Genomic DNA, 23,811 nt, shown 5'->3' on the forward strand with positions numbered 1-23,811 from the left:
TCTGTTATTCTATATATAAACCCCCCGAACCCCTCGATTAGATTCCAGCCTGTAACTCACTCCCGGGTATCTGTTATTCTATATATAAACCCCCCGAACCCCTCGATTAGATTCCAGCCTGTAACTGACTCCTGGGTATCTGTTATTCTATATATAAACCCCCCGAACCCCTCGATTAGATTCCAGCCTGTAACTCACTCCCGGGTATCTGTTATTCTATATATAAACCCCCCGAACCCCTCGATTAGATTCCAGTCTGTAACTCACTCCCGGGTATCTGTTATTCTATATATAAACCCCCCGAACCCCTCGATTAGATTCCAGTCTGTAACTGACTCCCGGGTATCTGTTATTCTATATATAAACCCCCCCGAACCCCTCGATTAGATTCCAGTCTGTAACTCACTCCCGGGTATCTGTTATTCTATATATAAACCCCCCCGAACCCCTCGATTAGATTCCAGTCTGTAACTCACTCCCGGGTATCTGTTATTCTATATATAAACCCCCCGAACCCCTCGATTAGATTCCAGTCTGTAACTCACTCCCGGGTATCTGTTATTCTATATATAAACCCCCCGAACCCCTCGATTAGATTCCAGTCTGTAACTCACTCCCGGGTATCTGTTATTCTATATATAAACCCCCCCGAACCCCTCGATTAGATTCCAGTCTGTAACTGACTCCCGGGTATCTGTTATTCTGTATATAAACCCCCCGAACCGCTCGATTAGATTCCAGCCTGTAACTCACTCCCGGGTATCTGTTATTCTATATATAAACCCCCCGAACCCCTCGATTAGATTCCAGCCTGTAACTCACTCCCGGGTATCTGTTATTCCATATATAACCCCCCCCGAACCCCTCGATTAGATTCCAGCCTGTAACTCACTCCCGGGTAACTGTTATTCTATATATAAACCCCCCCGAACCCCTCGATTCGATTCCAGCCTGTAACTCACTCCCGGGTATCTGTTATTCTATATAGAAACCCCCCCGAACACCTCGATTAGATTCCAGTCTGTAACTCACTCCCGGGTATCTGTTATTCTATATATAAACCCCCCCGAACACCTCGATTAGATTCCAGTCTGTAACTCACTCCCGGGTATCTGTTATTCTATATATAAACCCCCCGAACCCCTCGATTAGATTCCAGCCTGTAACTCACTCCCGGGTATCTGTTATTCTATATATAAACCCCCCGAACACCTCGATTAGATTCCAGTCTGTAACTCACTCCCGGGTATCTGTTATTCTATATATAAACCCCACCGAACCCCTCGATTAGATTCCAGCCTGTAACTCACTCCCGGGTATCTGTTATTCTATATATAAACCCCCCGAACCCCTCGATTCGATTCCAGTCTGTAACTCACTCCCGGGTATCTGTTATTCTATATATAAACCCCTCCCGAACCCCTCGATTAGATTCCAGTCTGTAACTCACTCCCGGGTATCTGTTATTCTATATATAAACCCCCCGAACCCCTCGATTAGATTCCAGTCTGTAACTCACTCCCGGGTATCTGTTATTCTGTATATAAACCCTCCCGAACCCCTCGATTAGATTCCAGCCTGTAACTCACTCCCGGGTATCTGTTATTCTATATATAAACCCCCCGAACCCCTCGATTAGATTCCAGCCTGTAACTCACTCCCGGGTATCTGTTATTCTATATATAAACCCCCCGAACCCCTCGATTAGATTCCAGTCTGTAACTCACTCCCGGGTATCTGTTATTCTATATATAAACCCCCCGAACCCCTCGATTAGATTCCAGCCTGTAACTCACTCCCGGGTATCTGTTATTCTATATATAAACCCCCCGAACCCCTCGATTAGATTCCAGTCTGTAACTCACTCCCGGGTATCTGTTATTCTATATATAAACTCCCCCGAACCCCTCGATTAGATTCCAGTCTGTAACTCACTCCCGGGTATCTGTTATTCTGTATATAAACCCCCCCGAACCCCTCGATTAGATTCCAGTCTGTAACTCACTCCCAGGTATCTGTTATTCTATATATAAACCCCCCCGAACACCTCGATTAGATTCCAGTCTGTAACTCACTCCCGGGTATCAGTTATTCTAGAAATAAACCCCTGAAAATTCACTCCGGGAAATCTGATAACTTACCTCACTGTCATGTGCGGGTAATTGCTGGAGGAGTTGCTTCGTTCTGTATCTCTCCCCCGGACTGTTCACGTATGGCACCTTCTCTTCTGGTAGGCAGCTGAAGTACTCATAGACCTGGAGGTCACCAAGCAATCAACAATTAGACTTGGAAGTTCTGGGTGCTCACTGTCACCATCTCTCCCACCATTCCCCACAAACTCATCGAACCCAAACATACCAGAACACCGTCCCATCCAAACCAAACCCATCGACAACTCAACCAGCGACAGACTCCATCCAAACCATTCCAATCGAATCCAACTGGTCCCGTCATCCAACTCAAACTGAGTCGGGAGCCAGCATGAGTCTCACGGGGACCTCAGTACCATGAGTTAGTGTAAGATATCTCCCTGAGAGAGAGGGACTGAGAGACACCAGTCAGTGTACAGATATCTCCCTGAGAGAGAGAGGGGACTGAGAGACACCAGTCAGTGTACAGATATCTCCCTGAGAGAGAGGGGACTGAGAGACACCAGTCAGTGTACAGATATCTCCCTGAGAGAGAGGGACTGAGAGACACCAGTCAGTGTACAGATATCTCCCTGAGAGAGAGGGACTGAGAGACACCAGTCAGTGTACAGATATCTCCCTGAGAGAGAGGGACTGAGAGACACCAGTCAGTGTACAGATATCTCCCTGAGGGAGAGGGGACTGAGAGACACCAGTCAGTGTACAGATATCTCCCTGAGGGAGAGGGACTGAGAGACACCAGTCAGTGTACAGATATCTCCCTGAGGGAGAGGGACTGAGAGACACCAGTCAGTGTACAGATATCTCCCTGAGGGAGAGGGACTGAGAGACACCAGTCAGTGTACAGATATCTCCCTGAGAGAGGGGACTGAGAGACACCAGTCAGTGTACAGATATCTCCCTGAGAGAGAGGGACTGAGAGACACCAGTCAGTGTACAGATATCTCCCTGAGGGAGAGGGACTGAGAGACACCAGTCAGTGTACAAATATCTCCCTGAGAGAGAGGGACTGAGGGACACCAGTCAGTGTACAGATATCTCCCTGAGAGAGGGGACTGAGAGACACCAGTCAGTGTACAGATATCTCCCTGAGAGAGAGGGACTGGGAGACACCAGTCAGTGCACAGATATCTCCCTGAGAGAGAGGGACTGAGAGACACCAGTCAGTGTACAGATATCTCCCTGAGAGAGAGGGACTGAGAGACACCAGTCAGTGTACAGATATCTCCCTGAGGGAGAGGGGACTGAGAGACACCAGTCAGTGTACAGATATCTCCGTGAGAGAGAGGGACTGAGAGACACCAGTCAGTGTACAGATATCTCCCTGAGAGAGAGGGACTGACAGACACCAGTAAGTGTACAGATATCTCCCTGAGAGAGAGAGGACTGAGAGACACCAGTCAGTGTACAGATATCTCCCTGAGAGAGAGACTGAGAGACACCAGTCAGTGTACAGATATCTCCCTGAGAGAGAGGGGACTGAGACACACCAGTCAGTCAGTGTACAGATATCTCCCTGAGAGAGAGGGACTGAGAGACACCAGTCAGTGTACAGATATCTCCCTGAGAGAGAGGGACTGAGAGACACCAGTCAGTGTACAGATATCTCCCTGAGAGAGAGGGGACTGAGAGACACCAGTCAGTGTACAGATATCTCCCTGAGGGAGAGGGACTGAGAGACACCAGTCAGTGTACAGATATCTCCCTGAGAGAGAGGGGACTGAGAGACACCAGTCAGTGTACAGATATCTCCCTGAGGGAGAGGGGACTGAGAGACACCAGTCAGTGTACAGATATCTCCCTGAGGGAGAGGGGACTGAGAGACACCAGTCAGTGTACGGATATCTCCCTGAGGGAGAGGGACTGAGAGACACCAGTCAGTGTACAGATATCTCCCTGAGGGAGAGGGACTGAGAGACACCAGTCAGTGTACAGATATCTCCCTGAGAGAGAGGGGACTGAGAGACACCAGTCAGTGTACAGATATCTCCCTGAGAGAGAGGGACTGAGAGACACCAGTCAGTGTACAGATATCTCCCTGAGAGAGAGGGACTGAGAGACACCAGTCAGTGTACAGATATCTCCCTGAGAGAGAGGGGACTGAGAGACACCAGTCAGTGTACAGATATCTCCCTGAGAGAGAGGGGACTGAGAGACACCAGTCAGTGTACAGATATCTCCCTGAGAGAGAGGGACTGAGAGACACCAGTCAGTGTACAGATATCTCCCTGAGAGAGAGGGACTGAGAGACACCAGTCAGTGTACAGATATCTCCCTGAGAGAGGGACTGAGAGACACCAGTCAGTGTACAGATATCTCCCTGAGAGAGAGGGACTGAGAGACACCAGTCAGTGTACAGATATCTCCCTGAGAGAGGGACTGAGAGACACCAGTCAGTGTACAGATATCTCCCTGAGAGAGAGGGGACTGAGACACCAGTCAGTGTACAGATATCTCCCTGAGGGAGAGGGACTGAGAGACACCAGTCAGTGTACAGATATCACCCTGAGGGAGAGGGACTGAGAGACACCAGTCAGTGTACAGATATCACCCTGAGAGAGAGGGACTGAGAGACACCAGTCAGTGTACAGATATCTCCCTGAGAGAGAGGGACTGAGAGACACCAGTCAGTGTACAGATATCTCCCTGAGAGAGAGGGGACTGAGACACCAGTCAGTGTACAGATATCACCCTGAGGGAGAGGGACTGAGAGACACCAGTCAGTGTACAGATATCTCCCTGAGAGAGGGGGGACTGAGACACCAGTCAGTGTACAGATATCACCCTGAGGGAGAGGGACTGAGACACACCAGTCAGTGTACAGATATCTCCCTGAGAGAGAGGGGACTGAGAGACACCAGTCAGTGTACAGATATCTCCCTGAGGGAGAGGGACTGAGAGACACCAGTCAGTGTACAGATATCTCCCTGAGGGAGAGGGACTGAGAGACACCAGTCAGTGTACAGATATCTCCCTGAGAGAGGGGACTGAGAGACACCAGTCAGTGTACAGATATCTCCCTGAGAGAGAGGGACTGAGAGACACCAGTCAGTGTACAGATATCTCCCTGAGGGAGAGGGACTGAGAGACACCAGTCAGTGTACAAATATCTCCCTGAGAGAGAGGGACTGAGGGACACCAGTCAGTGTACAGATATCTCCCTGAGAGAGGGGACTGAGAGACACCAGTCAGTGTACAGATATCTCCCTGAGAGAGAGGGACTGGGAGACACCAGTCAGTGCACAGATATCTCCCTGAGAGAGAGGGACTGAGAGACACCAGTCAGTGTACAGATATCTCCCTGAGAGAGAGGGACTGAGAGACACCAGTCAGTGTACAGATATCTCCCTGAGGAAGAGGGACTGAGAGACACCAGTCAGTGTACAGATATCTCCCTGAGGAAGAGGGACTGAGAGACACCAGTCAGTGTACAGATATGTCCCTGAGAGAGAGGGACTGAGAGACACCAGTCAGTGTACAGATATCTCCCTGAGAGAGAGGGACTGAGAGACACCAGTCAGTGTACAGATATCTCCCTGAGGGAGAGGGGACTGAGAGACACCAGTCAGTGTACAGATATCTCCGTGAGAGAGAGGGACTGAGAGACACCAGTCAGTGTACAGATATCTCCCTGAGGGAGAGGGGACTGAGAGACACCAGTCAGTGTACAGATATCTCCGTGAGAGAGAGGGACTGAGAGACACCAGTCAGTGTACAGATATCTCCCTGAGAGAGAGGGACTGACAGACACCAGTAAGTGTACAGATATCTCCCTGAGAGAGAGAGGACTGAGAGACACCAGTCAGTGTACAGATATCTCCCTGAGAGAGAGACTGAGAGACACCAGTCAGTGTACAGATATCTCCCTGAGAGAGAGGGGACTGAGACACACCAGTCAGTCAGTGTACAGATATCTCCCTGAGAGAGAGGGACTGAGAGACACCAGTCAGTGTACAGATATCTCCCTGAGAGAGAGGGACTGAGAGACACCAGTCAGTGTACAGATATCTCCCTGAGAGAGAGGGGACTGAGAGACACCAGTCAGTGTACAGATATCTCCCTGAGGGAGAGGGACTGAGAGACACCAGTCAGTGTACAGATATCTCCCTGAGAGAGAGGGGACTGAGAGACACCAGTCAGTGTACAGATATCTCCCTGAGGGAGAGGGGACTGAGAGACACCAGTCAGTGTACAGATATCTCCCTGAGGGAGAGGGGACTGAGAGACACCAGTCAGTGTACGGATATCTCCCTGAGGGAGAGGGACTGAGAGACACCAGTCAGTGTACAGATATCTCCCTGAGGGAGAGGGACTGAGAGACACCAGTCAGTGTACAGATATCTCCCTGAGAGAGAGGGGACTGAGAGACACCAGTCAGTGTACAGATATCTCCCTGAGAGAGAGGGACTGAGAGACACCAGTCAGTGTACAGATATCTCCCTGAGAGAGAGGGACTGAGAGACACCAGTCAGTGTACAGATATCTCCCTGAGAGAGAGGGGACTGAGAGACACCAGTCAGTGTACAGATATCTCCCTGAGAGAGAGGGGACTGAGAGACACCAGTCAGTGTACAGATATCTCCCTGAGAGAGAGGGACTGAGAGACACCAGTCAGTGTACAGATATCTCCCTGAGAGAGAGGGACTGAGAGACACCAGTCAGTGTACAGATATCTCCCTGAGAGAGGGACTGAGAGACACCAGTCAGTGTACAGATATCTCCCTGAGAGAGAGGGACTGAGAGACACCAGTCAGTGTACAGATATCTCCCTGAGAGAGGGACTGAGAGACACCAGTCAGTGTACAGATATCTCCCTGAGAGAGAGGGGACTGAGACACCAGTCAGTGTACAGATATCTCCCTGAGGGAGAGGGACTGAGAGACACCAGTCAGTGTACAGATATCACCCTGAGGGAGAGGGACTGAGAGACACCAGTCAGTGTACAGATATCACCCTGAGAGAGAGGGACTGAGAGACACCAGTCAGTGTACAGATATCTCCCTGAGAGAGAGGGACTGAGAGACACCAGTCAGTGTACAGATATCTCCCTGAGAGAGAGGGGACTGAGACACCAGTCAGTGTACAGATATCACCCTGAGGGAGAGGGACTGAGAGACACCAGTCAGTGTACAGATATCTCCCTGAGAGAGAGGGGACTGAGACACCAGTCAGTGTACAGATATCACCCTGAGGGAGAGGGACTGAGAGACACCAGTCAGTGTACAGATATCTCCCTGAGAGAGAGGGGACTGAGAGACACCAGTCAGTGTACAGATATCTCCCTGAGAGAGAGGGACTGAGAGACACCAGTCAGTGTACAGATATCTCCCTGAGGGAGAGGGACTGGGAGACACCAGTCAGTGTACAGATATCTCCCTGAGAGAGAGGGACTGAGAGACACCAGTCAGTGTACAGATATCTCCCTGAGGGAGAGGGACTGAGAGACACCAGTCAGTGTACAGATATCTCCCTGAGAGAGAGGGACTGAGAGACACCAGTCAGTGTACAGATATCTCCCTGAGGGAGAGGGACTGAGAGACACCAGTCAGTGTACAGATATCTCCCTGAGAGAGGGGACTGAGAGACACCAGTCAGTGTACAGATATCTCCCTGAGAGAGAGGGACTGAGAGACACCAGTCAGTGTACAGTTAAAATTCAGTCGTTTGTTGCCATTGGAGATGTGTCAGTCGAGTGCACGAGCTGATTAAACATTTACAGGTGGATTTTGTATTCAATTTCTGGCTCCAAACACCGTTTGAAAGATTAATCTTGTCTTTGGCACATTTTAAACGAACTCCACCCTCCCCTTGTTCCCCGGCTCAGACGCTGGGTAACAGGGCCGGCCTTTGGAGTCGGCCCGCCTGAATTTAGGCCGTTGCTATGGTGAGGGGCCTGCAGGCCTTCCGTGAGCTGACAGACTGGTTGTTTTGAGTGAGGCAGGTGGCTCAGAGCCAAGCTGCCATTGGCCCTGTGCCAGGGACAGTGCGATCCAAAAGGAAACACAATGGCAGAGCGAGTCACAGGCCTGGCCTCTACTTCTGGGCCCAGTGACTTCTCCGTTCTCCAGACATCGCCAAAAATTGCCAGGTTACAATTGCAGCCGGCCCTTCCGTTAACCCTCCACACTGTCCCATCAAACACTCCCGGGGCAGGTACAGGGTGAGATACAGAGTAAAGCTCCCTCTACACTGTCCCATCAAACACTCCCAGGGCAGGTACAGGGTTAGATACAGAGTAAAGCTCCCTCTACACTGTCTCATCAAACACTCCCAGGGCAGGTACAGGGTTAGATACAGAGTAAAGCTCCCTCTACACTGTCCCATCAAACACTCCCGGGGCAGGTACAGGGTTAGATACAGAGTAAAGCTCCCTCTACACTGTCCCATCAAACACTCCCAGGGCAGGTACAGGGTTAGATACAGAGTAAAGCTCCCTCTACACTGTCCCATCAAACACTCCCAGGGCAGGTACAGGGTTAGATACAGAGTAAAGCTCCCTCTACACTGTCCCCATCAAACACTCCCAGGGCAGGTACAGGGTTAGATACAGAGTAAAGCTCCCTCTACACTGTCCCATCAAACACTCCCAGTGCAGGTACAGGGTTAGATACAGAGTAAAGCTCCCTCTACACTGTCCCATCAAACACTCCCAGGGCAGGTACAGGGTTAGATACAGAGTAAAGCTCCCTCTACACTGTCCCATCAAACACTCCCAGGGCAGGTACAGGGTTAGATACAGAGTAAAGCTCCCTCTACACTGTCCCATCAAACACTCCCAGGGCAGGTACAGGGTTAGATACAGAGTAAAGCTCCCTCTACACTGTCCCATCAAACACTCCCAGGGCAGGTACAGGGTTAGATACAGAGTAAAGCTCCCTCTACACAGTCCCATCAAACACTCCCAGGGTTACCTCCAGACTCGACTGTCCCAATGCTCTCCTGGTCGGCCTCCCATCTCCCACCCTCCGTAAACTCCAGCTCATCCAAAACTCTGCTGCCCCCCCCGTACCCTGACTCGCACCGAGTCCCGTTCACCCATCACCCCCCTGGTGCTCGCTGACCGACATCGGCTCCCAGTCCGGCAACGCCTCGATTTTAAAATTCTCAACCTCGTTTTCAAATCCCTCCATGGCCCTCGCACCCCCCTCCCGATCTCTGTAACCTCCTCCAGCCCCTACGACCCTCCCGGATCTCTGCGCTCCTCCAATTCCGGCCTCTTGTCCATCCCCCGATTCCCATCGCTCCGCCATTGGCGGCCGTGCCTTCAGCCGCCTCGGCCCTAAGCTCTGGAATTCCCTCCCTAAACCTCTCCGCCTCTCTCTCTCCTCCTTTAAGACACTCCTTAAAACCTCCCTCTTTGACCGAGCTTTTGGTCACCTGTCCTAATATCTCCTTATGTGACTCGGAGTCAAATTTTGTCTGATTTACGCTCCTGGGAAGGGCCTTGGGGACGTTTTACTACGTTAAAGGCGCTATATAAATGCAGGTTGGTGTTTGTTGTTGGTCGTAGGGGCTGGAGGAGGTTACAGGGTTAGGGAGGGGGGCGAGGGCCATGGAGGGATTTGAAGACGAGGATGAGAATTTTAAAATGGAGGCATTGCCGGACCGGGAGCCAATGTCGGTCAGCGAGCTCAGCGGGGGGTGAACGGGACTTCGGGAAGCAACTGAAATGGAGGAGAGGAACGACACGGTCATTTTCCGACGGCTACCATTAAAGAAAAGCCAACCGGCCAATCGTCTCCCTCCCGTTGGCGGGAGCTCAAAATGGCCGCCGCGCCACAGGCTCGACGTGGAGCGCGCAAAGTTTCCCAGAGACGGGACGGGGAGGGCAGGCCGCATCCCGGGCCCAGAGTTCTGACCTGATCGGGTTTTAGGCCCGGCGGGACCCAGGCGTATTCCTCCAAGGCGCAGCCCGAGTCATCGTCCGAGATCGAATGGCGTTGAAAGTCGCTCACCATCTTGTAGACCAGCTTCTCCATCTCCGTGGGCAGGGCCTGGACTGCATGGTCCTCCCGAGGGCACTTGCAGCAAAGGCAGATCTTTCTGCAGAAAGCGGGGGGGGGGGAATGGGGGCGGGGAGTCGGGGAGGGTGGAGGGAGAGAGGAGAGTCGTCACTCAGTGGATGGGTATTTCCCGGGGAGATTAATTGCAGAGATAACTTGGGTTTAATGTCATTAAAACTTCCAGGGGGGAGAGAATGGGGGAAAGAATGGGGGGAGGGAGAAAGGGGGAGAAAAGGGGGGAGAGAGAAAGGGGGAGAATAGGGGGGAGAGAATGGGGAGCAAAAGGGGAAGAGGATGGGGGGAGAGAAAGGGGGAGAGGGTGGGGAGAGAAAGGGGGAGAGAATGGGGGGAGAGAAAGGGGGAGAGGATGGGGAGAGAATGGGGGAGAGAATGGGGGGAGAGAAAGGGGGAGAGGATGGGGAGAGAGAGAGAAAGGGAGAGAGAAAGGGGGGAGAGAATGGGGGAAAGAATGGGGGGAGAGAGAAAGGGGGAGAAAAGGGGGGAGAGAGAAAGGGGGAGAAAAGGGGGGAGAGAATGGGGAGCAAAAGGGGAAGAGGATGGGGGAGAGAAAGGGGGAGAGGGTGGGGAGAGAAAGGGGGAGAGAATGGGGGGAGAGAAAGGGGGAGAGGATGGGGAGAGAATGGGGGAGAGAGAAAGGGGAGAGAAAGGGGGAGAGAAAGTGGGAGAGAGAAATGGGGGGAGAGAAAGGGGGAGAGGATGGGGAGAGAAAGGGGGGAGAGAAAGAGGGAGATAAAGGGGGGAGAGAAAGGGGGGAGAGAGTGGAGGGAGAGAAAAAGGGGGGAGAGAATGGAGGGAGAAAAAAATGGGGAGAGGATGGGGAGAGAGAGGGGGAGAGAATGGGGGGAGAGAATGGGGGAGAAAGGGAGGAGAGAATGGAGGGGGAGAGAAAGGGGAGAGAATGGGGGAGAGAAAGGGTGAGAGAAAGGGGGAGAGAAAGGGGGAGAGAAAGGGGGAGAAAGGGAGGAGAGAATGGAGGGGGAGAGAAAGGGGAGAGAATGGGGGGAGAGTGGGAGGAGAGTGGGAGGAGAGAAAGTGGGGAAAGAAAGGGGGAAAGAATGGGTGGAGAGAATGGGAGGAGAGAAAGAGGGGAGAGAATGGGGGAGAATGGGAGGAGAGAGAGGGGAGAGAAAGGGAGAGAGAAAAGGGGAGAGAATGGGGGAGAATGGGAGGAGAGAGGGGAGAGAAAGGGAGAGAGAATGGGGAGAGAAAGGAGGGGAGAGAGAGAGGGGGAGAGAGAGAGGGGGAAAAAAGAGGGGAGAGAAAGGGGGAAAGAAAGGGGAGAGAAAGGGGGAGAGAGATGGGGAGTGAGAGAGAAGGGGAGTGAGAGAGATGGGGAGTCAGAGAGATGGGGAGTCAGAGAGATGGGGAGTCAGAGAGATGGGGAGTGAGAGAGATGGGGAGTGAGGGACAAGGAGTGTGAGAGAGATGGGGAGTGAGAGAGAAGGGGAGTGAGAGAGAAGGTGTATGAGAGAGATGGGGAGTGAGAGAGATGGGGAGTGAGAGAGATGGGGAGTGAGAGAGAAGGGGAGAGAGAGAGTAGGGGAGTGAGAGATATGGGGAGTGAGAGAGAAGGGGAGTGAGAGAGATGGGGAGTGAGAGAGATGGGGAGCGAGAGAGATGGGGAGCGAGAGAGAAGGGGAGCGAGAGAGATGGGGAGTGAGAGAGATGGGGAGTGAGAGAGAAGGGGACTGAGAGAGAAGGGGAGTGAGAGAGAAGGGGAGCGAGAGAGATGGGGACTGAGAGAGAAGGGGAGTGAGAGAGAAGGGGAGCGAGAGAGATGGGGAGCGAGAGAGAAGGGGAGTGAGAGAGAAGGGGAGAGAGAGAGAAGGGGAATGAGAGAGATGGGGAGCGAGAGAGAAGGGGAGCGAGAGAGATGGGGAGCGAGAGAGAAGGGGAGAGAGAGAGAAGGGGAGCGAGAGAGATGGGGAGCGAGAGAGATGGGGAGAGAGAGAGATGGGAGCGAGAGAGATGGGGAGAGAGAGAGATGGGGAGCGAGAGAGAAGGGGAGAGAGAGAGAAGGGGAGCGAGAGAGAAGGGGAGAGAGAGAGAAGGGGAATGAGAGAGAAGGGGAGCGAGAGAGATGGAGAGCGAGAGAGAAGGGGAGCGAGAGAGAAGGGGAGAGAGATTGAAGGGGAGCGAGAGAGAAGGGGAGAGAGAGAGAAGGGGAATGAGAGAGAAGGGGAGTGAGAGAGATGGGGAGCGAGAGAGATGTGGAGAGAGAGAGATGGGGCGCGAGAGAGATGGGGAGAGAGAGAGATGGGGAGCGAGAGAGAAGGGGAGCGAGAGAGAAGGGGAATGAGAAAGATGGGGAGCGAGAGAGAAGGGGAGAGAGAGAGAAGGGGAGCGAGAGAGAAGGGGAGAGAGAGAGAAGGGGAGAGAGAGAGATGGGGAGCGAGAGAGAAGGGGAGAGAGAGAGATGGGGAATGAGAGAGAAGGGGAGTGAGAGTGATGGGGAACGAGAGAGAAGGGGAGCGAGAGAGATGGGGAGCGAGAGAGATGGGGAGAGAGAGAGAAGGGGAGAGAGAGAGAAGGGGAATGAGAGAGAAGGGGAGAGAGAGAGATGGGGAGCGAGAGAGAAGGGGAGAGAGAGAGAAGGGGAGAGAGATGGGGAGCGAGAGAGAAGGGGAGCGAGAGAGAAGGGGAGAGAGATGGGGAGCGAGAGAGAAGGGGAGAGAGAGAGATGGGGAGCGAGAGAGATGGGGAGCGAGAGAGATGGGGAGTGAGAGAGATGGGGAGTGAGAGAGAAGGGGAGAGAGATGGGGAGCGAGAGAGAAGGGGAGCGAGAGAGAAGGGGAGAGAGATGGGGAGCGAGAGAGAAGGGGAGAGAGAGAGATGGGGAGCGAGAGAGATGGGGAGCGAGAGAGATGGGGAGTGAGAGAGATGGGGAGCGAGAGAGAAGGGGAGAGAGATGGGGAGCGAGAGAGATGGGGAGTGAAAGAGATGGGGAGCAAGAGAGAAGGGGAGCGAGAGAGAAGGGGAGAGAGATGGGGAGCGAGAGAGAAGGGGAGAGAGATGGGGAGTGAGAGAGAAGGGGAGAGAGATGGGGAGCGAGAGAGAAGGGGAGAGAGATGGGGAGTGAGAGAGATGGGGAGCGAGAGAGATGGGGAGCGAGAGAGATGGGGAGTGAGAGAGATGGGGAGCGAGAGAGAAGGGGAGAGAGATGGGGAGCGAGAGAGATGGGGAGTGAAAGAGATGGGGAGCGAGAGAGAAGGGGAGCGAGAGAGAAGGGGAGAGAGATGGGGAGCGAGAGAGAAGGGGGAGAGAGATGGGGAGTGAGAGAGAAGGGGAGAGAGATGGGGAGCGAGAGAGAAGGGGAGAGAGATGGGGAGTGAGAGAGATGGGGAGCGAGAGAGATGGGGAGCGAGAGAGAAGGGGAGAGAGAGAGAAGGGGAGCGAGAGAGATGGGGAGCGAGAGAGATGGGGAGTGAGAGAGAAGGGGAGAGAGAGATGGGGAGTGAGAGAGATGGGGAGAGAGAGAGATGGGGAGCGAGAGAGATGGGGAGCGAGAGAGAAGGGGAGAGAGATGGGGAGTGAGAGAGATGGGGAGCGAGAGAGATGGGGAGCGAGAGAGATGGGGAGTGAGAGAGATGGGGAGCGAGAGAGAAGGGGAGAGAGATGGGGAGCGAGAGAGATGGGGAGTGAAAGAGATGGGGAGCGAGAGAGAAGGGGAGCGAGAGAGAAGGGGAGAGAGATGGGGAGCGAGAGAGAAGGGGAGAGAGATGGGGAGTGAGAGAGAAGGGGAGAGAGATGGGGAGCGAGAGAGAAGGGGAGAGAGATGGGGAGTGAGAGAGATGGGGAGCGAGAGAGATGGGGAGCGAGAGAGAAGGGGAGAGAGAGAGAAGGGGAGCGAGAGAGAAGGGGAGCGAGAGAAATGGGGAGCGAGAGAGATGGGGAGTGAGAGAGATGGGGAGAGAGAGAGATGGGAAGCGAGAGAGATGGGGAGCGAGAGAGATGGGGAGCGAGAGAGAAGGGGAGCGAGAGAGAAGGGGAGCGAGAGAAATGGGGAGCGAGAGAGATGGGGAGTGAGAGAGATGGGGAGCGAGAGAGAAGGGTAGAGAGATGGGGAGCGAGAGAGAAGGGGAGCGAGAGAGATGGGGAGTGAGAGAGATGGGGAGCGAGAGAGAAGGGTAGAGAGATGGGGAGCGAGAGAGATGGGGAGCGAGAGAGATGGGGAGCGAGAGAGAAGGGGAGAGAGATGGGGAGCGAGAGAGAAGGGGAGCGAGAGAGATGGGGAGTGAGAGAGAAGGGGAGCGAGAGAGAAGGGGAGCGAGAGAGATGGGGAGCGTGAGAGAAGGGGAGAGAGATGGGGAGCGAGAGAGAAGGGGAGCGAGAGAGATGGGGAGTGAGAGAGAAGGGGAGTGAGGGAGAAGGAGTGTGAGAGAGATGGGGAGTGAGAGAGAAGGGGAGTGAGAGAGTAGGAGTGTGAGAGAGATGGGGAGTGAGAGAGAAGGGGAGTGAGAGAGAAGTGAGAGAGAAGGGGAGTGAGAGAGAAGGTGTATGAGAGAGATGGGGAGTGAGAGAGATGGGGAGTGAGAGAGATGGGGAGTGAGAGAGAAGGGGAGTGAGGGAGAAGGAGTGTGAGAGAGATGGGGAGTGAGAGAGAAGGGGATAGAGAGAGATGGGGAGTGAGAGAGAAGGGGAGAGAGAGAGTAGGGGAGTGAGAGAGATGGGGAGCGAGAGAGAAGGGGAGAGAGAGAGAAGGGGAGCGAGAGAGATGGGGAGCGAGAGAGAAGGGGAGCGAGAGAGAAGGGGAGAGAGAGAGATGGGGAGCGAGAGAAAAGGGGAGAGAGAGAGAAGGGGAGAGAGAGAGAAGGGGAATGAGAGAGATGGGGAGCGAGAGAGATGGGGAGAGAGAGAGATGGGGAGCGAGAGAGATGGGGAGAGAGAGAGATGGGGAGCGAGAGAGAAGGGGAGAGAGAGAGATGGGGAGCGAGAGAGAAGGGGAGAGAGAGAGATGGGGAGCGAGAGAGAAGGGGAGAGAGAGAGAAGGGGAATGAGAGAGAAGGGGAGTGAGAGAGATGGAGAGCGAGAGAGAAGGGGAGCGCGAGAGAAGGGGAGAGAGAGAGAAGGGGAGCGAGAGAGAAGGGGAGAGAGAGAGAAGGGGAATGAGAGAGAAGGGGAGTGAGAGAGATGGGGAGCGAGAGAGATGTGGAGAGAGAGAGATGGGGGGCGAGAGAGATGGGGAGAGAGAGAGATGGGGAGCGAGAGAGAAGGGGAGAGAGAAGGGGAGCGAGAGAGAAGGGGAGAGAGAGAGATGTGGAGCGAGAGAGATGGGGAGAGAGAGAGAAGGGGAGTGAGAGAGAAGGGGAATGAGAGAGAAGGGGAGAGAGATGGGGAGCGAGAGAGAAGGGGAGAGAGAGAGATGGGGAGCGAGAGAGATGGGGAGAGAGAGAGATGGGGAGCGAGAGAGATGGGGAGAGAGAGAGATGGGGAGCGAGAGAGAAGGGGAGAGAGAGAGAAGGGGAGCGAGAGAGAAGGGGAGAGAGAGAGAAGGGGAATGAGAGATTGAAGGGGAGCGAGAGAGAAGGGGAGAGAGAGAGATGGGGAGCGAGAGAGATGTGGAGAGAGAGAGATGGGGCGCGAGAGAGATGGGGAGAGAGAGAGATGGGGAGCGAGAGAGAAGGGGAGCGAGAGAGAAGGGGAATGAGAAAGATGGGGAGCGAGAGAGAAGGGGAGAGAGAGAGAAGGGGAGCGAGAGAGAAGCGGAGAGAGAGAGAAGGGGAGAGAGAGAGATGGGGAGCGAGAGAGAAGGGGAGAGAGAGAGATGGGGAATGAGAGAGAAGGGGAGTGAGAGTGATGGGGAGCGAGAGAGAAGGGGAGCGAGAGAGATGGGGAGCGAGAGAGATGGGGAGAGAGAGAGAGAAGGGAGAGAGAGAGAAGGGGAATGAGAGAGAAGGGGAGAGAGAGAGATGGGGAGCGAGAGAGAAGGGGAGAGAGAGAGAAGGGGAGAGAGATGGGGAGCGAGAGAGAAGGGGAGCGAGAGAGAAGGGGAGAGAGATGGGGAGCGAGAGAGAAGGGGAGAGAGAGAGATGGGGAGCGAGAGAGATGGGGAGCGAGAGAGATGGGGAGTGAGAGAGATGGGGAGTGAGAGAGAAGGGGAGAGAGATGGGGAGCGAGAGAGAAGGGGAGCGAGAGAGAAGGGGAGAGAGATGGGGAGCGAGAGAGAAGGGGAGAGAGAGAGATGGGGAGCGAGAGAGATGGGGAGGAGAGATGGGGAGTGAGAGAGATGGGAGCGAGAGAGAAGGGGAGAGAGATGGGGAGCGAGAGAGATGGGGAGTGAAAGAGATGGGGAGCGAGAGAGAAGGGGAGCGAGAGAGAAGGGGAGAGAGATGGGGAGCGAGAGAGAAGGGGAGAGAGATGGGGAGTGAGAGAGAAGGGGAGAGAGATGGGGAGCGAGAGAGAAGGGGAGAGAGATGGGGAGTGAGAGAGATGGGGAGCGAGAGAGATGGGGAGCGAGAGAGATGGGGAGTGAGAGAGATGGGGAGCGAGAGAGAAGGGGAGAGAGATGGGGAGCGAGAGAGATGGGGAGTGAAAGAGATGGGGAGCGAGAGAGAAGGGGAGCGAGAGAGAAGGGGAGAGAGATGGGGAGCGAGAGAGAAGGGGAGAGAGATGGGGAGTGAGAGAGAAGGGGAGAGAGATGGGGAGCGAGAGAGAAGGGGAGAGAGATGGGGAGTGAGAGAGATGGGGAGCGAGAGAGATGGGGAGCGAGAGAGAAGGGGAGAGAGAGAGAAGGGGAGCGAGAGAGAAGGGGAGCGAGAGAAATGGGGAGCGAGAGAGATGGGGAGTGAGAGAGATGGGGAGAGAGAGAGATGGGAAGCGAGAGAGATGGGGAGCGAGAGAGATGGGGAGCGAGAGAGAAGGGGAGCGAGAGAGAAGGGGAGCGAGAGAAATGGGGAGCGAGAGAGATGGGGAGTGAGAGAGATGGGGAGCGAGAGAGATGGTGAGTGAGAGAGATGGGGAGCGAGAGAGAAGGGTAGAGAGATGGGGAGCGAGAGAGAAGGGGAGCGAGAGAGATGGGGAGTGAGAGAGATGGGGAGCGAGAGAGAAGGGTAGAGAGATGGGGAGCGAGAGAGATGGGGAGCGAGAGAGATGGGGAGCGAGAGAGAAGGGGAGAGAGATGGGGAGCGAGAGAGAAGGGGAGCGAGAGAGATGGGGAGTGAGAGAGAAGGGGAGAGAGATGGGGAGCGAGAGAGAAGGTGAGCGAGAGAGATGGGGAGTGAGAGAGAAGGGGAGTGAGGGAGAAGGAGTGTGAGAGAGATGGGGAGTGAGAGAGAAGGGGAGTGAGAGAGTAGGAGTGTGAGAGAGATGGGGAGTGAGAGAGAAGGGGAGTGAGAGAGTAGGAGTGTGAGAGAGATGGGGAGTGAGAGAGAAGGGGAGTGAGAGAGAAGGTGTATGAGAGAGATGGGGAGTGAGAGAGATGGGGAGTGAGAGAGATGGGGAGTGAGAGAGAAGGGGAGTGAGGGAGAAGGAGTGTGAGAGAGATGGGGAGTGAGAGAGAAGGGGAGTGAGAGAGATGGGGAGTGAGAGAGAAGGGGAGAGAGAGAGTAGGGGAGTGAGAGAGATGGGGAGCGAGAGAGAAGGGGAGAGAGAGAGAAGGGGAGCGAGAGAGATGGGGAGCGAGAGAGAAGGGGAGCGAGAGAGAAGGGGAGAGAGAGAGATGGGGAGCGAGAGAGAAGGGGAGAGAGAGAGAAGGGGAGAGAGAGAGAAGGGGAATGAGAGAGATGGGGAGCGAGAGAGATGGGGAGAGAGAGAGATGGGGAGCGAGAGAGATGGGGAGAGAGAGAGATGGGGAGCGAGAGAGAAGGGGAGAGAGAGAGATGGGGAGCGAGAGAGAAGGGGAGAGAGAGAGATGGGGAGCGAGAGAGAAGGGGAGAGAGAGAGAAGGGGAATGAGAGAGAAGGGGAGTGAGAGAGATGGAGAGCGAGAGAGAAGGGGAGCGCGAGAGAAGGGGAGAGAGAGAGAAGGGGAGCGAGAGAGAAGGGGAGAGAGAGAGAAGGGGAATGAGAGAGAAGGGGAGTGAGAGAGATGGGGAGCGAGAGAGATGTGGAGAGAGAGAGATGGGGGGCGAGAGAGATGGGGAGAGAGAGAGATGGGGAGCGAGAGAGAAGGGGAGAGAGAAGGGGAGCGAGAGAGAAGGGGAGAGAGAGAGATGTGGAGCGAGAGAGATGGGGAGAGAGAGAGAAGGGGAGTGAGAGAGAAGGGGAATGAGAGAGAAGGGGAGAGAGATGGGGAGCGAGAGAGAAGGGGAGAGAGAGAGATGGGGAGCGAGAGAGAAGGGGAGAGAGAGAGATGGGGAGCGAGAGAGAAGGGGAGCGAGAGAGAAGGGGAGTGAGAGAGAAGGGGAGTGAGAGAAGGGGAGAGAGATGGGGAGCGAGAGAGATGGGGAGTGAGAGAGATGGGGAGCGAGAGAGATGGGGAGTGAAAGAGATGGGGAGCGAGAGAGAAGGGGAGCGAGAGAGAAGGGGAGAGAGATGGGGAGCGAGAGAGAAGGGGAGAGAGATGGGGAGTGAGAGAGAAGGGGAGAGAGATGGGGAGCGAGAGAGAAGGGGAGAGAGATGGGGAGTGAGAGAGATGGGGAGCGAGAGAGATGGGGAGCGAGAGAGAAGGGGAGAGAGAGAGAAGGGGAGCGAGAGAGATGGGGAGCGAGAGAGATGGGGAGTGAGAGAGAAGGGGAGAGAGAGATGGGGAGTGAGAGAGATGGGGAGAGAGAGAGATGGGGAGCGAGAGAGATGGGGAGAGAGAGAGATGGGGAGTGAGTGAGATGGGGAGCGAGAGAGAAGGGGAGCGAGAGAAATGGAGAGCGAGAGAGATGGGGAGTGAGAGAGATGGGGAGCGAGAGAGATGGGGAGCGAGAGAGATGGGGAGCGAGAGAGAAGGGGAGAGAGAGAGAAGAGAAGGGGAGCGAGAGAGATGGGGAGCGAGAGAGAAGGGGAGAGAGATGGGGAGCGAGAGAGAAGGGGAGAGAGATGGGGAGCGAGAGAGATGGGGAGCGAGAGAGAAGGGGAGAGAGATGGGGAGCGAGAGAGAAGGGGAGAGAGAAGGGGAGCGAGAGAGATGGGGAGCGAGAGAGAAGGGGAGAGAGATGGGGAGCGAGAGAGAAGGGGAGAGAGAGAGATGGGGAGTGAGAGAGATGGGGAGTGAGAGAGATGGGGAGCGAGAGAGATGGGGAGAGAGATGGGGAGCGAGAGAGATGAGGAGCGAGAGAGATGGGGAGAGAGAGAGATGGGGAGTGAGAGAGATGGGGAGAGAGAGAGATGGGGAGCGAGAGAGAAGGGGAGAGAGATGGGGAGCGAGAGAGAAGGGGAGAGAGATGGGGAGCGAGAGAGATGGGGAGCGAGAGAGATGGGGAGCGAGAGAGATGGGAAGCGAGAGAGATGGGGAGCGAGAGAGATGGGGAGCGAGAGAGAAGGGGAGCGAGAGAGATGGGGAGCAAGAGAGAAGGGGAGAGAGATGGGGAGCGAGAGAGATGGGGAGCGAGAGAGATGGGGAGCGAGAGAGAAGGGGAGAGAGAAGGGGAGCGAGAGAGATGGGGAGCGAGAGAGATGGGGAGCGAGAGAGAAGGGGAGAGAGAAGGGGAGCGAGAGAGATGGGGAGCGAGAGAGAAGGGGAGAGAGATGGGGAGCGAGAGAGATCGGGAGCGAGAGGGATGGGGAGTGAGAGAGGAATGGAAGAAAGAAAGGAGTGGCAGAAAGAGAGAGAGAGAGAGAGAGACGGAGGGAGAGAGAGGGAGAGGGGGAGCGAGAGAGAGGGGGATTGGAGGCTGCTGGTTCCACGGACCCTGGTGAGTTACGTTTGGAGATAGGGTCGATATCTCGAGTCGAGCTCAGGGAGTTCCCCAGAATGACCGTCAATGAGTGACAGAATGGAAAAGATGGCGCTGGGTGAGATTGGGGGGCTGGAGATGAACGAGTGTGGGCGAGCAGTGCAGGGCAGGATGTGTACTGCTCGCTGGAGGGGTGGGTGGGGATTATTCAAAGGGGCCGCCAGATTCCAGTGATTTTAACAGAGCATCAAATGATTTTATGAGTGACTCACAGCAACATCCTGTGGGCTGGGTCAATGGCAACTGCTCTGGTTCAGACTGCAGCTTCTCCAGACTGATCTTAGACTGAATCACAGAGAGAGGGGGGAGAGAGAGGGGGAGAGAGAGGGAGGGAGAGAGAGGGGGAGAGAGAGAGGGGGAGAGAGAGGGGGAGAGAGAGAGGGGGAGAGAGAGGGGGGAGAGTGAGGGGGAGATGGGGAGAGAGTGAGAGGATAGAGAGGGGGGAGCTTCACTCTGTATCTAACCCCGTACCTGCCCTGGGAGTGTTTGATGGGACAGTGTAGAGGGAGCTTTACTCTGTATCTAACCCTGCACCTGCCCTGGGAGTGTTTGATGGGACAGTGTAGAGGGAGCTTTACTCTGCATCTAACCCCGTACCTGCCCTGGGAGTGTTTGATGGGACGGTGTAGAGGGAGCTTTACTCTGTATCTAACCCTGCACCTGCCCTGGGAGTGTTTGATGGGACAGTGTAGAGGGAGCTTTACTCTGTATCTAACCTTGTACCTGCCCTGGGAGTGTTTGATGGGACGGTGTAGAGGGAGCTTTACTCTGTATCTAACCCCGTACCTGCCCTGGGAGTGTTTGATGGGACGGTGTAGAGGGAGCTTTACTCTGTATCTAACCCTGTACCTGCCCTGGGAGTGTTTGACGGGACAGTGTAGAGGGAGCTTTACTCTGTATCTAACCCTGTACCTGCCCTGGGAGTGTTTGATGGGACAGTGTAGAGGGAGCTTTACTCTGTATCTAACCCTGTACCTGCCCTGGGAGTGTTTGATGGGACAGTGTAGAGGGAGCTTTACTCTGTATCTAACCCTGTACCTGCCCTGGGAGTGTTTGATGGGACAGTGTCGAGGGAGCTTTACTCTGTATCTAACCCTGTACCTGCCCTGGGAGTGTTTGATGGGACAGTGTAGAGGGATCTTTACTCTGTATCTTACCCTGTACCTGCCCTGGGAGTGTTTGATGGGACAGTGTAGAGGGAGCATAAGTAAATTAATTAAATCAGGTAGACTCTCCCTCGGGTAATCAGCTCATCTGGGAAACACTCCCATGTGAAAAAGGGTTTCCTCTCGGGCGGGAATGTGGTTTTCAATCTGTTCAGGAATGTTGGGAGGGACCAGCCAGGAGACGTTGCTTCTAGAAGCTTCTGTGGTGTGATTGAAAGCCTGACGTTCGATACCGAGATGTAACAAAGATTGTACAGCACAGAAACAGGCCATTCGGCCCAACAAGTCCATACTGGTGTCTCTCACTCCCTCTCCCTCAGGGAGATATCTGTACACTGACTGGTGTCTCTCAGTCCCTCTCCCTCAGGGAGATATCTGTACACTGACTGGTGTCTCTCCGTCCCTCTCCCTCAGGGAGATATCTGTACACTGACTGGTGTCTCTCAGTCCCCTCTCCCTCAGGGAGATATCTGTACACTGACTGGTGTCTCTCAGTCCCTCTCCCTCAGGGAGATATCTGTACACTGACTGGTGTCTCTCAGTCCCTCTCCCTCAGGGAGATATCTGTACACTGACTGGTGTCTCTCAGTCCCTCTCCCTCAGGGAGATATCTGTACACTGGCTGGTGTCTCTCAGTCCCCTCTCTCTCAGGGAGATATCTGTACACTGACTGGTGTCTCTCAGTCCCTCTCTCCCTCAGGGAGATATCTGTACACTGACTGGTGTCTCTCAGTCCCCTCTCCCTCAGGGAGATATCTGTACACTGACTGGTGTCTCTCAGTCCCCTCTCCCTCAGGGAGATATCAGTACAATGACTGGTGTCTCTCAGTCCCTCTCTCCCTCAGGGAGATATCTGTACACTGACTGGTGTCTCTCAGTCCCCTCTCTCTCAGGGAGATATCTGTACACTGACTGGTGTCTCTCAGTCCCTCTCTCTCAGGGAGATATCTGTACACTGACTGGTGTCTCTCAGTCCCCTCTCTCTCAGGGAGATATCAGTACAATGACTGGTGTCTCTCAGTCCCTCTCTCTCAGCGAGATATCTGCACACTGACTGGTGTCTCTCAGTCCCTCTCCCTCAGGGAGATATCTGTACACTGACTGGTGTCTCTCAGTCCCCTCTCTCTCTCTCAGGGAGATATCTGTACACTGACTGGTGTCTCTCAGTCCCCTCTCTCTCTCAGGGAGATATCTGTACCTCTCTCTCAATTGTAAACAATTTTACAACACCAAGTTATAGTCCAGCAATTTTATTTTAAATTCACAAGCTTTCGGAGATTTTCTCCTTCCTCAGGCAAATGTTTCAAGATCTCTAGGAGATCTTGAAACATTTGCCTGAGGAAGGAGAAAATCTCCGAAAGCTTGTGAATTTAAAATAAAATTGCTGGACTATAACTTGGTGTTGTAAAATTGTTTACAATTGTCAACCCCAGTCCATCACCGGCATCTCCACACCCTCTCTCTGAGGGAGATATCTGCACACTGACTGGTGTCTCTCAGTCCCTCTCTCAGGGAGATATCTGTACACTGACTGGTGTCTCTCAGTCCCCTCTCCCTCAGGGAGATATCTGTACACTGACTGGTGTCTCTCAGTCCCTCTCTCTCAGGGAGATACCTGTACACTGACTGGTGTCTCTCAGTCCCCTCTCTCAGGGAGATACCTGCACACTGACTGGTGTCTCTCAGTCCCCTCTCCCTCAGGGAGATATCTGTACACTGACTGGTGTCTCTCAGTCCCCTCTCTCTCAGGGAGGTATCTGTACACTGACTGGTGTCTCTCAGTCCCTCTCTCTCAGGGAGATATCTGTACACTGACTGGTGTCTCTCAGTCCCCTCTCTCTCAGGGAGATATCTGTACACTGACTGGTGTCTCTCAGTCCCTCTCCCTCAGGGAGATATCTGTACACTGGCTGGTGTCTCTCAGTCCCCTCTCTCTCAGGGAGATATCAGTACAATGACTGGTGTCTCTCAGTCCCCTCTCTCTCAGGGAGATATCTGTGCACTGACTGGTGTCTCTCAGTCCCTCTCTCCCTCAGGGAGATATCTGTACACTGACTGGTGTCTCTCAGTCCCTCTCTCTCAGGGAGATATCAGTACAATGACTGGTGTCTCTCAGTCCCCTCTCTCTCAGGGAGATATCTGTACACTGACTGGTGTGTCTCAGTCCCTCTCTCTCAGGGAGATATCTGTGCACTGACTGGTGTCTCTCAGTCCCCTCTCTCTCAGGGAGATATCAGTACAATGACTGGTGTCTCTCAGTCCCTCTCTCCCTCAGGGAGATATCTGTACACTGACTGGTGTCTCTCAGTCCCCTCTCTCTCAGGGAGATATCTGTACACTGACTGGTGTCTCTCAGTCCCTCTCTCTCAGGGAGATATCTGTACACTGACTGGTGTCTCTCAGTCCCTCTCTCTCAGGGAGATATCTGTACACTGACTGGTGTCTCTCAGTCCCTCTCTCAGGGAGATATCAGTACAATGACTGGTGTCTCTCAGTCCCTCTCTCTCAGGGAGATATCTGTACACTGACTGGTGTCTCTCAGTCCCCTCTCTCTCAGGGAGATATCTGCACACTGACTGGTGTCTCTCAGTCCCTCTCCCTCAGGGAGATATCTGTACACTGACTGGTGTCTCTCAGTCCCCTCTCTC

General features: G+C 54.3%; 1 protein-coding gene across 1 annotated transcript in view; it reads right to left on the reverse strand.

Moving 5' to 3' along the window:
* LOC137315128 (prickle planar cell polarity protein 3-like) overlaps positions 1 to 23,811 on the reverse strand; it is a gene marked incomplete at its 3' end in the record, with an annotated part of 141,712 nt that overhangs the window by 19,173 nt on the left and 98,728 nt on the right. Inside the window, 2 exon segments of the mRNA XM_067980033.1 lie at positions 2,142 to 2,255; positions 10,010 to 10,193. Of these exon segments, the coding sequence (XP_067836134.1) occupies positions 2,142 to 2,255; positions 10,010 to 10,193 (298 nt within the window).

Source organism: Heptranchias perlo, unplaced genomic scaffold (assembly GCF_035084215.1).
Source record: "Heptranchias perlo isolate sHepPer1 unplaced genomic scaffold, sHepPer1.hap1 HAP1_SCAFFOLD_537, whole genome shotgun sequence".
NCBI classification, from domain to species: Eukaryota; Metazoa; Chordata; class Chondrichthyes; order Hexanchiformes; family Hexanchidae; genus Heptranchias; species Heptranchias perlo.